We start from the raw sequence: 15,098 nt of genomic DNA on the forward strand, positions 1-15,098 counted from the left end.
TTGCAAATATATATTTCAAATACAAAATATTTTATAATTTATATTTGATGGGGTTTTTGGAAATAGCTGAATATTTTGTCAAAGTACTTTAGTGTCTTGTATTTTGTATTTTTAAAATACTGTAAAACACTGTAAGAAGTATACATAATGACATCATTAAAATATGGGCTCAGATTGATGCTTTCTCAGTTGTTTGAGATCAGAACAGAAAATTGATTAAGCAGGTCATCAATGCTTGGAGTATGGATGGGAATTATGGAACGCACATGAAGAAAACAACAGACAAATGGCAACAAAAGTCAACAATCAATGAAAATAGTATACCGCACAATGCTAATACCAGTAATATATAATGGCAGTATAAAGTACAATGCATCAGCATCTTTGCCTAAGAAATGAGATGGAATAAAATATCAGTCCTTAAGAACAGGATGAGGAGCATTCAGCACATAATCATTCTCAGTCTCAGTGCTGCAGGTGGAAATGCAAAGGAACTTTAGAAATATAAAACCCCTTAAGACTAAACTAGCGTACTGATGTTCACTAAGGTGGTAAACTGAGACTCCTCCAGTTAAAGAAGAACTGAAAAACTATTGGAAGAATGAGTATATTGCACAACTAATAGTAGTTTTAGATGGATTGCTGATGTAGATGCTAAGAAAATAAGACAAACAACATACAAATAAGTCATACAGTGGCGATACCTGCAATACTTCAGGCTGTTTCAGATGCCAGTAGGAGATCTGCAGATGCAGTGTACAGTTAATGGAGAGATGTCCAAGTGGCACAATACAATATATGAGACACAAATATTTAATAATACCCCAGTTTACAGACTGGTCAAAAACTCCAGACTCCTGTTACACGGCAGCAGCAGGATGTAAATGAAGAGTTAATTTGCAAAAACAGATAACTCATTTTTAGAGACATCATGTTTTATGTTCAATATGAATTGAAGAGTACAATAGCAAAAACACATGATTTATGGAAATGTCTAAAACTGTAGATTTTAGTAGTTTTCCAAAATCGTGTTTTTACATTAAGTGTTAAAGATTTCAGTTGCAAAAAAACTACATTTATTGAACAGAAAAATAAAATAACCTTTTCATATATTGCTCTTTTAAAATATAGGGCTGTTAAGGGATTGATTGCAGTTTCACTGGCCACACAAATGGTTTTTCTGCATTACATGTTTTTTTTACAGTGATTAAAGGGATCATCTTCAAGACAGGACTTTCTGTATGTATTTTGTAGTATTTTCAAAATACAGTATTTTATTTTGATACATTTATTGCTGCTGTATTTTGTAATTTATTTTGATACATGTCAAATTGAAATATTTGGTATTTTGTTTTAAAATGCATTTCGATCTATTTTTGCCCTTAAACCATAAAATCATTAACCATTTTGACCATAAAATAGTTATTACTGCTAGGGTACAAGCAAAAACAAATGCTTCAGTGAAAATTCTTGTGCATTCTTATTAGGGACATTTTTATCTTTTTATAAGAAGACATTTTCATCTTCTTTATCATTTTTGCTGGGTTATTGCATGTATAACAGCATAAAACTTGTATTTTTAAATTAAAATAATAGTATTTCACCCCCTCATTTTCTTATATAAATCTATTGGATACCTAGGTACAAACAACTTTTTACAGTATGGACATTTAGGACAAAAATGTCCCCATTGAATCACATTAAAACCTTAATAGACCAAGTCCATTTACGTAAAAAGTGACACATTTCTTGTTAATAGGATTCCATTTTCTTGGCAAGATTTTAAACAGTTTTCAGGCTTGACCTGTGGAGTGTTTTTTCAGATTTTTCTTGGAGCACTGCTTGCCAAAAGAAATAAAATCATGTAATTTAAGTGTGTGTTGGTGTTATGGATAGTAGAGTTTGTCTTGTATATGCTAACAGTTTTGTACATGAGTTTTTGTGACACTGACTGTAGGGGCCTGCAGCTGGATAGTATTGGGCGTCGCATCATCCAAGTGGATGCGGCACACTGGTGGTGGTGTGGAGAGACCCTCCCTTCATAATTGTGAATCGCTTTGGGTGTATGGCCATATGCAGTAAACAAGCTATATAAATACACACTAAATTACATCACATATGCAAAATAATATAGTTTATTATATTTCATTACAAAAAACGTTATGTAAACAAACTGTAAAATGAATGGATTCTTGATTTTAATCATCAGGACTGATGATGCTGCAGTTAGGCAAAAAAAAAAAAAAAACTGTCATGGTGCTTTTTTCCTTATATGTTATCGATCGTGTGTCTTCGTCTAATTGACGCATACGGTTTAACTTACTTGTTAAACAGAACTATTTATAAAACATGAACTACTTATACTGTGAAATCATGCTTAATGCACTGATTAGAAAGCTGGACTATCACTGAACAAAGTACAGAGTGCCAGCCAGTGCAACTACTCATAGTTGACTACAGTTTGTTTTGATCGATGATTTCCAGCTTGACCAAGAGAAACTAGCTGTTTTTATAATATTCAGAAGAAGTTTGAACAGTTTGTGACTTAAAGAGGAACTGACGTTTGCTAAAGCAGGTCAATGAGAGAGAGAGAGAGAGAGAGAGAGAGAGAGAGAGAGAGAGAGAGAGAGAGAGAGAGAGAGAGCTAACGCTAGAGCAACGGCACTGCTAGCACTGCAGCCGTATGTGCTTTCATCTGCATCCAAGACCAAAACTTGTTTTATTAACGCGACCGATGGAAATATAATGCAGTCGACGCACATTTTCAGATCTTCCTAGCCCCGTATTAGCAGTTGGAGGAGTTTGCATCAGTGCACTACGGTGTTATTTGTTTCCGATTAGAGCAGTTGAGCTGAGTTAGCTTAGCTATAGCAAGCAGTCAGCGAGCCCAAGTTCCTTCAAGCAGCTTTGCGTTTCGCTGTCAAGATGCCCGCGATGTTAGAGAAGGGCACCACTGAGATTTCTGGTAAAAGGAGGGGCAGGAACTCTGTAAATAATCCGACCAAAAGTTTTACTTCAAACGGGAACAGTAACAATTCATGGGAGGAAGGAAGTTCGGGTTCCTCAAGTGATGACGAGCATGGTAAGTCATGGTGGTAGCCTCGGTCTCTCTTCACAAGTTCATGCACTTTTCATGAATGTAATCAGTCCGACTCGTTTGTTTTTTTGTTCCTCTCAAGGTGCGGGCGGGATGAGAGTTGGACCGCAGTATCAGGCAGTAGTTCCCGATTATGACCCCGGTTCGTGGATTTTGAATGTTAGAAGGTTCATTGACAGCACAGGGTGGATGTCGGGATAGCCTCAAACACTGTCCGTTGTTGGGAATAGTTCCCCCGTTTAATGTATCTTCATAAAGAATAATGTTTCTTATTCCGTGTCTTACTTGTATTTAAAGTGGTTAAGATAAAGTTGTTTAGACTAAATCAAAAGATGAAAGAAAATAACTTTCGTTGGTTGACGAGTGTTTGAAACTTGAGGTGATGCTAATGAGCAAAGATAAGTGTCAATCATTGTGTATTTTCTTTCTAAATTAATATAATCCGTTCTCATATTATTTAAAAATGTATTTCTGTAATTCTGTTTTAAATTCATTTTAGTTAATTTAACGTGTTTCATTTCATATAATTGTCGAAATGTTAGTATTTGAATGTTTTACTTAAAATATAAAATCGCTACACGTGGTCATTCCCATTTCATATAATTAATTTATAAAAATTTTCTGTTAACAAAATTATTAAAACATTTTTAGTATGATTGTTTATAAGCTTAGCAGGAAAAGGCATTAAGTAAAAAAGATGCAATTGTTGTTATTAGTTTGAAATGCAAATAGGAGCATCTGATCTTGTTTAATCCACCGATGTCTCTCTTTTTTCATCAGAAGTAGCAAAGGCAAGCCATGAGAGGGAGAATCTGGGAATGCTGGTGTGGATTCCAAAAACAAGTATTCCAGAGGCCAAATGTAAGTCATTTATGGGGCTGTTAATTAGATTTATAAATGAGTCATTGGGCAGTAACCAGTTAAGAGACCGTAAAGGGATGCATCCATATAGCCAATGAATTTTAAAACAAGTTAATCATTTGTCATAGCTTTTTTTATTGCTATAAAATACTTCCTACTATAAACACAGTATGTGAGATGCAGCTGTTCTACAATACACAGACAATTAATAATATCTAAAACGGACATTTCCCCCATTCTGTTCGGTGCATCTATTGCAGGTATGTCACAATTCCAGGTGGGCTGTAGCCATGCTGAGTTTGGTTCCAGCCCTGTTTCAACACACCTGTCTTTAGGTATCAAACAAGCCTAAAATGCTCAGTTAGTTTGATCAGATGTGTTTAATTATTAGGCTTGGAACTGAACTGTGCAGAGCTGCAGCCCTCCAGGAATTGAGTCTGAGTTGACACCTGAGATCTAGTGACTGAAATTAAGTAAACTATATTATATGAGGAAACAACTTATTTTTTGTAAACCGTATTTTTCGTCTATTCAATGATGAAATAAAAAATGTAAATATTCTTTGTCTTAAGATTTTTTAGTTACATTTAATTTATATGCTGATTGTTGTTTCATTTTGTTGCAGTGGATGAATATATTGCAATAGCCAAAGAAAAACATGGGTACAATATGGAGCAGGTAAAATCACTGTTCGAAAACTACTTCTTGCTTTAGAAGTATCGAAAATGAGAAGTGTGCAATATTTATGTCTGTGATAATATCTTAGTAGTTTTAACAATGTGTGAGCTGACATTATTCCTTCTCAACTCAATTTATTTTTAGAGCACTTTCAACCAACAACAATGGGTATCAAATGTGCTGTACATAAAAACACATAATATAAAACATACAAGGGCCATAATACATAAACTCCCAACACATGATTAAAAGCTAAAGAAAATAAGTGTGTTTCAATTATAATGACTCTAAAGTAGATGTTCTTAAGGAGAGTGGAAGATCATTCCAAAGTTTTAGAGTTGCAACTGAAAAAGGTCTTATCACCTCGACATTTCAATCGTGATTGCTGAACATGCAAATAGAGTCGATCCTTAGAGCGAAGAGATTTCACGGATTGGTGTGTATTAATTAGTTCAGAAATATACTCATGGGCCAGGCCATGGAGGGATTTAAAATATATAGTACTTTGTTCTGAATTCTAAACTGGATTGGTAGCCAATGTAGGGAAACCAGTACAGGTGTGATGTGCTCTCCTTTTTTGTGCCTGTTAAAAGCCTGTCAGCTGAGTTCTGGACCAGCTGCAGATGAGAGAGGCTTGACTCACACCCAGATACACAATAATCCAGACGAGGGGATGAAAGCATGAACAACCTTCTACAAGTCATTGAAAGAGAGGACAGACTTCAGCTTGGCAATAGATCTTAGATAGAAAATATTTTTGACAACCGCTTTAATTTGGCGATCAAATTTAAGCCCAGAGTCATGAAAATACAGGAAAAACAAACAACAAAACATAGCCTGTTGAGAGTCCAAAATTATTAAGTGCAAGATGAAATATATTGGGTTGGAGGGAGAACATGCAAACCCCAAAGCCAGCGACCTTCTTGGTGTGAAGTGATCGTGCTACCCACTGCCACTGTGATGCCTTGTAATTCAAGTTATCCTTACCTATCTTTCAAGGTGTGGATCTGGACCCAAAGAAAATTAAATCTGGACCCGTCTGCATTTCATATTTCGAGGGCACTAATTGTGTGTAAGGGATTTAAAGTGTAGATGTACTACTTTGATAAACAAATGTTAAACTTGTGATCTATTTAGTTTTTTATGACTTTTTAGTAGTGGTCTGATATGAAAATGAAGGCAATTATTTAATGTTTTCCTGTCTGAGGATGTTGTCATCATGTCTAGTCAGTGGATGGGTGAGGATCTCCGTTCCCAGAATATAAATGTCAAAGAATAAATAAGTTTTTGAAGATGATAGGACATAGAGGTATGCTTTCATTTTGCTCCAATTCAGCACAAAACTGTTGTATTTGATTAGTACTGGGATAGTTGGAGTTGTGAAGATTGGAAGTGTCAGATGGCACTATGAAACACAAGTTTAGGCAGCTGAGGGAATGCAGACCGTGTCATTTTTTAAAATAAACTGCTCTGTATTTTGCACCATGTTACTTTTGCCTCACCTTTGGTGGTGTTTTGTTCATAAAAAATGCTGCCATTTAAATTGTCACTTGTCATTTCACCAGTTTAAATGCAAACGGCACTTAGTTGTTTAAAGATGGATTTATGTACGGCATATTTATTAAAAACAAAATGTTATAACCAATTTTTTGGGATCGTTGATGATGATGATAAATTCAGTTTTGGACCTTCGAAAAATAGAACCCCTTTTCTGTCTGTTAGTCTTTCTTTCACCTCTTTCTTTCTTTCGCCAATTTCTTTTTTCTTTTGCTTCTTTCTTTGCCAAATTATTTCTTTTACAAATTTCTTTTACTTTCTTTTTTCCTGTTGACTCTTTCTTTTGCCAATTTCATTCACCAATTTCTTTTTCTTTCCCCAATTTTTTCTTTCTTTTTTAGCTAATTTGTTTCGCCTCTTTCTTTTGCCAATGTCTTTCTTTTGTCATTTTCTTTCTTTCTTTTGCCAATGTCTTTCTTTTGTCACTTTCTTTCTTTTGCCAATGTCTTTTGTCTTTTTCTTTTTTTGCCAATTTCTTTCCTTCTCTTCCCAATTTCTTTCTTCGTTCGTCTTTTTTTGCCAATAGCTTTTTCTTTCCCCAATTTCTTTCTTTTGTTTGCCAATTTCTTTCTCCTCTTTCTTTCTTTTGTTTGCCAATTTCTTCTTACTTTCTTTCTCAACAATTATTTTCCTTCACCTCTTTCTTTCTATCTTTCTTTCCCCAATTTCTTTCTTTTATTCGTTCACCAATTTCTTACGCTGCTTTCTCTCAATTTCTTTCTTTCTTTCTTTCTTTCTTTCTTTCTTTCTTTCTTTCTTTCTTTCTTTCTTTCTTTCTTTCTTTCTTTCTTTCTTTCTTTCTTTCTTTCTTTCTTTCTTTCTTTCTTTCTTTCTTTCTTTCTTTCTTTCTTTCTTTCTTTTGTTGTTGTTTAATATCTTTTACAGTTTCTTTCTTTCCCCAATTTATTTCTTTTTTTTTTTGCTATTTTTTTCTTTCCCCAATTTCTTTCTTTCGTTTACTAATTTTTTTAGCTTCCTTTCTTTTGCCAATTTCTTCTTTCTTTTTTCTTTCTTTGTCACCAATTTTTTCCTTCACCAATTTCTTTTTTTCTTTCCCCAATTTCTGAATGTAAGTGTGTAAGCGCAAATGTAATTCAGATTTTTTTCAACCAACATTGAGTGAGGATTAGGTTACACATTAGTAGAATACTGGCAGTTTTGTTTTTTTTCTTTCGCAAATGAAAATAGTTTCATACAAAGCCAGGGCAGGACATTTGTGTCAGAGTAACACTGTTGGCTTTTATTCCTGAATTGGTTTCTGAATTAATTGAGCCAGCTCTTGATTTTATGATCCATTTTTGAAGTATATTACAAAATTGCTATGTAAGCACCAAATATTTGGCCACCAATTTTAATGTTTTTGCATCGCTAGAAATTGTATTCTTTCTCGATTAAGTACTTATTTTGAATGAATTTTTAGAATAAATATGTATATGTAATCTGTATGTACAATTATCATGTTGTCATCCTGGTATTTTTTTGCCTGCTGTTTGAAATCAGACATAATTATTTTGTGACATGCTATTTTTTCACCCACTGTTAGGTATGGAAGTATGTCATTTCAGATGGAGCCATTCACTTTCCTATTGAAGAGCTATTTTGAACAAACATTTTAAATTAAATAGAAGATTCAATGAATCACTTTTATAGATGGTCATTGCTGTCACCTACTGGCATTTTTAGTGTCATATTTGTATTCATATATTCATAACAGCCTGGCCTCGGAAAAAAATATTGATATTTTGTCAATATCTCACACACCTACATCCAATGTTGTTGTTTTTTTTTTTTTTTCTTAAGGAAACTATATATTTGTAGGGCCTGTGTTGTACCCTTTCCACGTGTCCTATTAAATGTTTCCTGTTTTCCCACCATTAAATAAATTGACTTTGTCTCACGATGTGATTCTTTGTTTACCAGGCATTGGGCATGCTGTTTTGGCACAAACACAACATTGAAAAATCTTTGGCAGATCTCCCCAACTTCACCCCTTTTCCAGACGAGTGGACAGTTGAAGACAAGGTGCTGTTTGAACAGGGTTTCAGCTTCCACGGAAAGACGTTTCACCGCATCCAGCAGATGGTAAGTGAAATGGCTGAAACCGCACTCGCAATTAAAAGAAAACATGCACTTGAGAAAATCGGCATCTTGTACTGAAGTGACAACCGATCACGAGGAGCCTCAGAAATACAGCTTAATAATGAGCAGTCGCTGATGCATATGAAGACCACATGGGTTCTGTCAAGTCCTAAATTCTAATACTTTGGCAGAACTACAACTGAATCTCTGTCAGCTTTGATCATGGATAATGATGTATTATTATGGTGTGTCTGATGTTTCCATTGTTTAATGCTTGAATTTTTTTTTCCAATTGTTTTTTTTTTTTTTTTGCACCAGCTTCCAGACAAGTCAATTGCAAGCCTGGTTAGGTTTTATTACTCATGGAAGAAAACTCGGAGCAAAACGAGCGTGATGGACCGCCATGCACGCAAACAAAAGAGAGAGCGAGAGGAAAGGTCAGATGTGGCATGAAAATATTAATATGATGTTTGCTGTCTCTTTGTGTTTTCGTTGGTTCTGAGAGTCTCGAGATCAGTTGTGCTGTCATGGAATGCTAGCATGATCTATTTTTAGAATGCGTTGTAGTTGTTGAAAAGGAAGTGTCACTTTTTAAACACTTTTTTTTCTTTATGAAGTGATGAAGAAGAAAATAGTTGCACCTCTCCAGGGGATACGGAATTGGAGCCTAATAAGGATGAGAAAAAAGAGGTAATGTTTTTTTTTGTGCATTATCACATCATAATGTCTCATTAGTGTCATAGTTTTGCATGGCCATAATTTGGCGGCAATGTAAGCTGAAATAAAACCTTTTACTTTATTGATTTATATACAGGATTTATTTACATTCTTTTATTTATGTTTTCATTTATTTGCAAGAACAAACTTCTTATTCTTATGTTCTGCTAAATTATCACTGCAAAGTTGTAAGAAAATGTGTTTTCATAAATATATTTTTTCATCTTTTACCTTTCTCTTTTTAAGGGAACTTCTGGAACCGAGAAACAAGAACCAAAGCCTGCAGTTGTGCAAAAGGTATGAAACTAAATCTGTTTTTCTGATCATTTTTTTAATGATGCATTAGAGGTGTGAACCCACACTGGTCTTACGGTTTGATTCAGTTGAGATTATCATGCCATTCAGTTCAGTTTTCCATCCACAATTTTATATTTTACCTCACAGCACAAGAATTCTTGTATAAAATGTATCATTTTTAAATTTTATATCTTTGTCCTATAATACAAGCAGTCAGATATACAGTTGAAGTCAGAATTATTAGGCCCCCTGAATTGTTAGCCCCCTGTTTATTTTTCCCCCCGATTTCTGTTTAACAAAGATATTTTTTCAACACATTTCTAAACATAATAGTAATAATAACTAATTTCTAATATCTGATTTATTTTATCTTTGCCATGATGACAGTAAATAATATTTGACTAGATATTTTTCAAGACACTTCTAAATAGCTTAAAGTGACATTTAAAGGCTTAACTAGGTTAATTAGGGTAACTAGGCAGGTTAGGGTAATTAGGCAAGTTATTGTATAATGATGGTTTGTTCTGTAGACTATCAAAAAATATATAGCTTAAAGGGGCTAATGATTCTGACCTTAAAATAGTTTTAAAAAAATTAAAACTGCTTTTATTCTAGCCGAAATTAAACAAGTAAGAATTTCTCCAGAAGAAAAAATATTATAGCAAATACTGTGAAAATTTCCTTGCTCTGTTTAACATTATTTGGAAAATATTTAAAAAAAGAAAAAACAAATCAAAGGGGGCTAGTAATTCTGACTTCAACTCTATCTACAGTACCTTTAATTTGACCTGCTCAAAGAAAACACACTTTTTGCATCAATGCATCAGACGAAACTCAAGTACATGCACAGAACGGCATGAGTGTTTAAAGCAAATAAACAAATGTAAATATTATCCCACTTGCTTTTTGAGCGTTGTCGAGTGAGTTGTTTAATGCCTATGAATGGACACGTGCCCCACAGAAAGGGCTGCGATTGACTATAAAGCTCTGGTGCTGTTCACCGACAAGTGACACTGATTAACGGCAGCGGCAATCACAGCTGATCCATGATAAGTCGCAATGGTGAAAAACTTGCTCTGCGCTTATATCTGGATCGGGTCCACAAGTATCGCTGTAACAGCTGAGAGGAGAGGAAACGTCACAGTTAAAGGTCCACAGTGAGCGAGGGAGAGAGATCGAGAGATGAAGTTTACTTTCATTTTTCTCCACAGCAGTAAAATGGGGGCTTCTGCTGTAACTTCAGTGTCAGTGAATGACTGTTCAGGCAAAACATGCAGTGAATTGTGTGAGTTTCTGCGTTTTAATTACTCGCCTCCCTTGCCATAGTATTTTACTGCGACATAGCGCATATGAAATAAAGGACGTCATTGCGTAATAACCGGTTAGGATCAATTACTGAACCGATACCAATTTGTCTGCGTCTGCATCGCATCAAAAAAACAATTAATTTTCACACCCCTACTATGCATATGCAAATCGACATCAATAAACATGTTGTTCTTCAAAGTTTCAAATGACTGTTTCTGATTTTGCAGCCAGCAAATCTTGCAGAGAAGCCAATGCATGTAAAGAAGGAGGCCCAGGGTCTTGCAGGGAGGAACCTGAACAGGGCTAAGAAGAAACCTCCTAAAGGAATGCATTTAAATGCTGATGATGTGACTGCAATGTCCAGCAGTGGCCCAGCAGCAGTTAGTGTGCTGAGAGGGCTGGATATGGAGCTCATTGCCATAAAACGACAGGTTGGAGTTTTATTTCATCCCAGAAAACTTCACTTTCCTTTCAGGGAATTATATATTTGATTTTAAAGTGATAGTTCACCCCAAAATAAAAATTCTGTAATCTTTTACTGACCCTATAATTGTTTCAAACCTTTGAGTTTCTTTCTTCTGTCAAATATTAATGAAGATAGTTTGAAAAATGTTGGAAGCCATTGACTTCCATAGCATTTGTTTTTCCTACTATGGAAGTCAATAGTTACAGGTTTTCAACTTTCTTCAAAATTTCATCTTTGGTGCTTAATAGAACAAAAAAAACTAATGGTTAGAAAGCTATTAAGGGTGAGTAAACATTAATTAAACTTTAGTTTTTGGGTGAACTATCCTTTTAAGTCCCTAGTATATTTTCTGTGATGATTAGATGTAAAAAGACATTTAATAGTTGAGCAGCAGTGTTACTGGACATCCTAAAAGTGCTGAGAGCAACATTTACAGAAGATGTAGCTGCATTTCGTTGTCAGTTACAATATAAACATGCAGCTAAAGGGATAATGTTGAGAAAACATGAGTTACAGAATCACCCAGTAATGGCGATGTGGATATGTTTGCACAAACTCTGCTATTCAACACTCATATAGCTGTTAATTTAGTAGATTGCCTTCAAGCAAGACATTTTATAGTATCAAAGAGGAGTAAAAATGTCAGAGGAGGAGCCTATTTGTTTTGTAATCTGCATGGTTCAGTGGTCGTTTTCCAGACTTTTCTGGAAAATTTGCTTTGGCTAGCAGATTTTCACACTTGTATATCAGGCCTATAGGCAGAGATGGATGTAAATCTGACTGACAAAAAAGCCTAAATAAACAAACATAAATTAATTTAAAAATGATGTGAATAACTCTAACCTCTTTACAGATTCAGAGCATTAAACAGCACAATAGTGCCCTCAGAGAAAAGCTGGACACTGGTGTGGATGAGTTCAGGCCATCAGAGGTAACAATATTCATATTTCTTTAGATTTACCATTAAGCTCATCCCATAGATGCTCATCCTAAAGAAATAGTTCACCCAAAAAATACAATTGTCATCATTTACACTCAGTCACAAACATGTTTCACTTTCATCTGTTGTACACAAAAGAAGATAATTTGAAGAAAGTTGAACAAATGACTTCCATAGTATTTGTTTTTTTACTATAGATGTCAATGGTTACAGGTTTTCAACTTTCTTCAAAATATCATGTTTAGTGTTCAACAGAAGTAAGAAACTTGATCGGTTTATAACTGAGTTATTAGTGAGTAAATGATCACATTTGGGTGAGCTATCCTTTTCACAACATTACATGTGAATAGTATTATATAAATATGCTTTGTTTTCTTCAGTCGAATCAGAAATTTAATACCCGCTGGACCACAGAAGAGCAGCTGCTTGCAGTGCAAGGTGATTTTTTGACCGCATTTGTCAAATGTTTGTGGGTCTTACGGGATAAGGAATGAATATTTACATGACAAGCATTAAAGTGGTGCAATTCTGAACAATCCTCTGTTCCCTCTCTCTGTAGCTATAAGGAAGTACGGGCGGGATTTCCAGGCCATTTCTGATGTGATCGGCAACAAGTCTGTGGTGCAAGTCAAAAACTTTTTTGTGAATTACCGGCGTCGCTTCAACCTGGACGAGGTGCTGCAAGAGTGGGAAGCGGAGCACGGTGTGGAGGAACGCAAGAGTTTAGATGAAGAGAAGATGGAGGTCTCATCTGAAGACGGGACGACCTCAGGGCCTGCAGAAAACCAAACAGAGGTCACTAGATCTTTTAACCTCAGTTTCCACTCAGTAAATTAAAATCGTTATAGGGAAGGTTCAACCAAAAATGATAAATTACTCACTATTAAGTCATAAAAGTTGAGGGTGAGTTTCTTCTGTTGCAAAACAAAAGAAGATATTTTGAAGAAAGCTGAAGATTTGTAACTATTGATTTCCATAGTAGGAAAAACAAATGATATGCTTGTCAATGGTTACAGGTTTTCAGCGTTTTATCAAAATATCTTCTTTTGTTTTTATCAAAAGAAAGAAACACAAAGGATTGAAATGAGTAAATGAGGACAGAATTACATTTTTTGGGTAAACTATCCCTTTAATGGGCTTTTGCCACCAAGTCTGGTTTAGTTTCAGTCAGGCTGGAAATTCTGACTCTAATTGAATATTTTTTTCCTTTCTGCATCTGTCCTACCAGTCAGTCACATTTGAGAATAATCATCAAATTATCTCCTTCAGGAACAAACGCCAATGGTAACACAGAACCCTTCGGTTTCCTGAGTTCTCCAACAGCGGTCAGTCGAGCTCAGATCGGTTGATAATCGCAGCTGTACGTGAGAGGCATTAAGGCTTCAACGGCCTCAAACGAAGTCTCTTCGTGATGGACATTCCCCCCTGCCCCAAATAAACCCTCCGACTTTCACTCTCTTGCTGATTCCAGGACTCTGTAACAGGTGCTGCCGCATGGGGGCGCACACTTTATCACGGTAGGAACTAGGACACTTAATCATCACTGCCAACAGTAGAGTTTCTGTCTGCTCTCTACCCTTCTGGCACTCCAGCAGTTCTCCCCAAATTATAATTGGGGGAATAACATGTCCATAAACCCACCCTAAAGCCATTGAATGGTCTTGGTCTTGAAAGATCTCATGTCTGAAGGAGACACTTGACCATTTCCCTTTTCATGAAATATTCAGAGTATTTGGTCCTAATACAACATCCCTTTCCAGTTACATTTGATTTTTTTTTTTTATTGTAGCATATGATCTAGTCATATGATTTATTTTAAAATAGATTTTAGTTGATTTTCAGTTGGATTATTAAGATATTTATTTCCATAAATCGTGAATAAGAACTGCACTGTATAGATAAAAGGAAATGCCGGTGCAGATGAAATTAAAATAATTTTAAAAGCAATTGTAATATACTTTTAAAAATGAAATGGATAGCAGCTCATATATTATTCAAGCGAACTGGTTAGAATTAGGTTATAATATATAAATGTTTAATCATGGACCCTTGTACATGGTGTATTTGAAATGCGTTTTATCTCAAAAGGGTTCTTGGCTGCGGATGTTGATTGTAACGACAGCCGCAGCAAAAGGGTTGTAATGGAATGGGAGTATTTGTTTTGTTCTTGCTTGGAACTTTTAAATCCTCTTTTAAACTGTTTTTGCATGTGTGTACAGTTCCTTCATACCGAGGTCAAGCTTTCTATGCCAAGTGTAGTTAAGAATTTCAAAATATGGCAGCACATTTAAATTTTTACTTCTCTTCCATTCTTCTAGATGTTTTTTCCCCATACATCCTTCATTATTATGGTGTTTGGAGGTATAAACGGTAGATACACTCATATTGTTTCTTTTGTATGTTTAATTTGAGAAAGGAATAAGTTATTTAAAATACGTGCACTCTCACTTGTTTTGACCAACATTTTCCCTCTAATAGCTGTAATGGTACCATACAAGTGTGAACTCCTTTTGAACATTTTATGTGTGCAGATAACCTGTATATGGTTGGGGTGAAACTCTGTGTGTCTGCGTGTGTGGGTGCCGCTGATGTGCTCATAGACTGGCCTGTATATGTAAACAGTTTGCGTCACATTAGTCATAATAAAATTAAGGGATTCATACTGTTAGATGTCTTTACTTTTGTACGTCACATTTGAGATGTTTGGAAGGCTGTTTGGTTAATCATCTATATATAATAAGAAAAACGACTTTATGAAGCAATAAATTATTTTGTGGTATTGCTATAGCTGTTAGTTTCAAAAAAGCTTTTATAGTTTGACTACAAAAAAACTCTTTACATTAGTCTTGCATTAATAAAATTGTCGTTAAATGTTGCATGCACCTCAAAATATACAAATAAAGATGTATATATAAACTTATCTACACTCTTAAATCAAGGTTTGTTAACTTAAGAGAAACAGTTAATGGTTGAGAACTAATATCTGTCAAAGGGGATTAAAAATTCTTTTTCATTTTAATAAAAAAAAATTTTCTTATGGATTGACCACATGTTAAGCTTTCTTAATTCTGATGTCTATTGAATGTAATTTTTCTTCA

At 35.0% G+C, this 15,098-nt stretch overlaps 1 protein-coding gene across 1 annotated transcript; it reads left to right on the top strand.

Moving 5' to 3' along the window:
* The first annotated feature begins 2,617 nt into the window (after positions 1-2,617).
* rcor1 (REST corepressor 1) lies at positions 2,618-14,666 on the top strand. Its single transcript, XM_056477207.1, has 13 exons — positions 2,618-3,082; positions 3,180-3,239; positions 3,878-3,958; positions 4,584-4,636; positions 8,114-8,275; positions 8,591-8,709; positions 8,890-8,962; positions 9,236-9,286; positions 10,822-11,025; positions 11,914-11,991; positions 12,381-12,438; positions 12,560-12,795; positions 13,270-14,666. The coding sequence occupies exons 1-13, from the start codon at positions 2,926-2,928 to the stop codon at positions 13,309-13,311; spliced, it is 1,374 nt and encodes a 457-aa protein (XP_056333182.1). The 5' UTR covers positions 2,618-2,925; the 3' UTR covers positions 13,312-14,666.
* Positions 14,667-15,098: the final 432 nt, after the last annotated feature.

Source organism: Danio aesculapii, chromosome 17 (assembly GCF_903798145.1).
Source record: "Danio aesculapii chromosome 17, fDanAes4.1, whole genome shotgun sequence".
Taxonomy (NCBI): domain Eukaryota; kingdom Metazoa; phylum Chordata; class Actinopteri; order Cypriniformes; family Danionidae; genus Danio; species Danio aesculapii.

Bases quoted from the DNA above. Each gene is read 5' to 3' on its own strand.
- rcor1 (XM_056477207.1), top strand. From the start codon at position 2,926: ATGCCCGCGATGTTAGAGAAGGGCACCACTGAGATTTCTGGTAAAAGG. The intron at 3,240-3,877 runs GTTCGTGGATTT...TTTTTTCATCAG, and splicing joins AGTTCCCGATTATGACCCCG to AAGTAGCAAAGGCAAGCCAT. The intron at 4,637-8,113 runs GTAAAATCACTG...TTTGTTTACCAG, and splicing joins ATGGGTACAATATGGAGCAG to GCATTGGGCATGCTGTTTTG.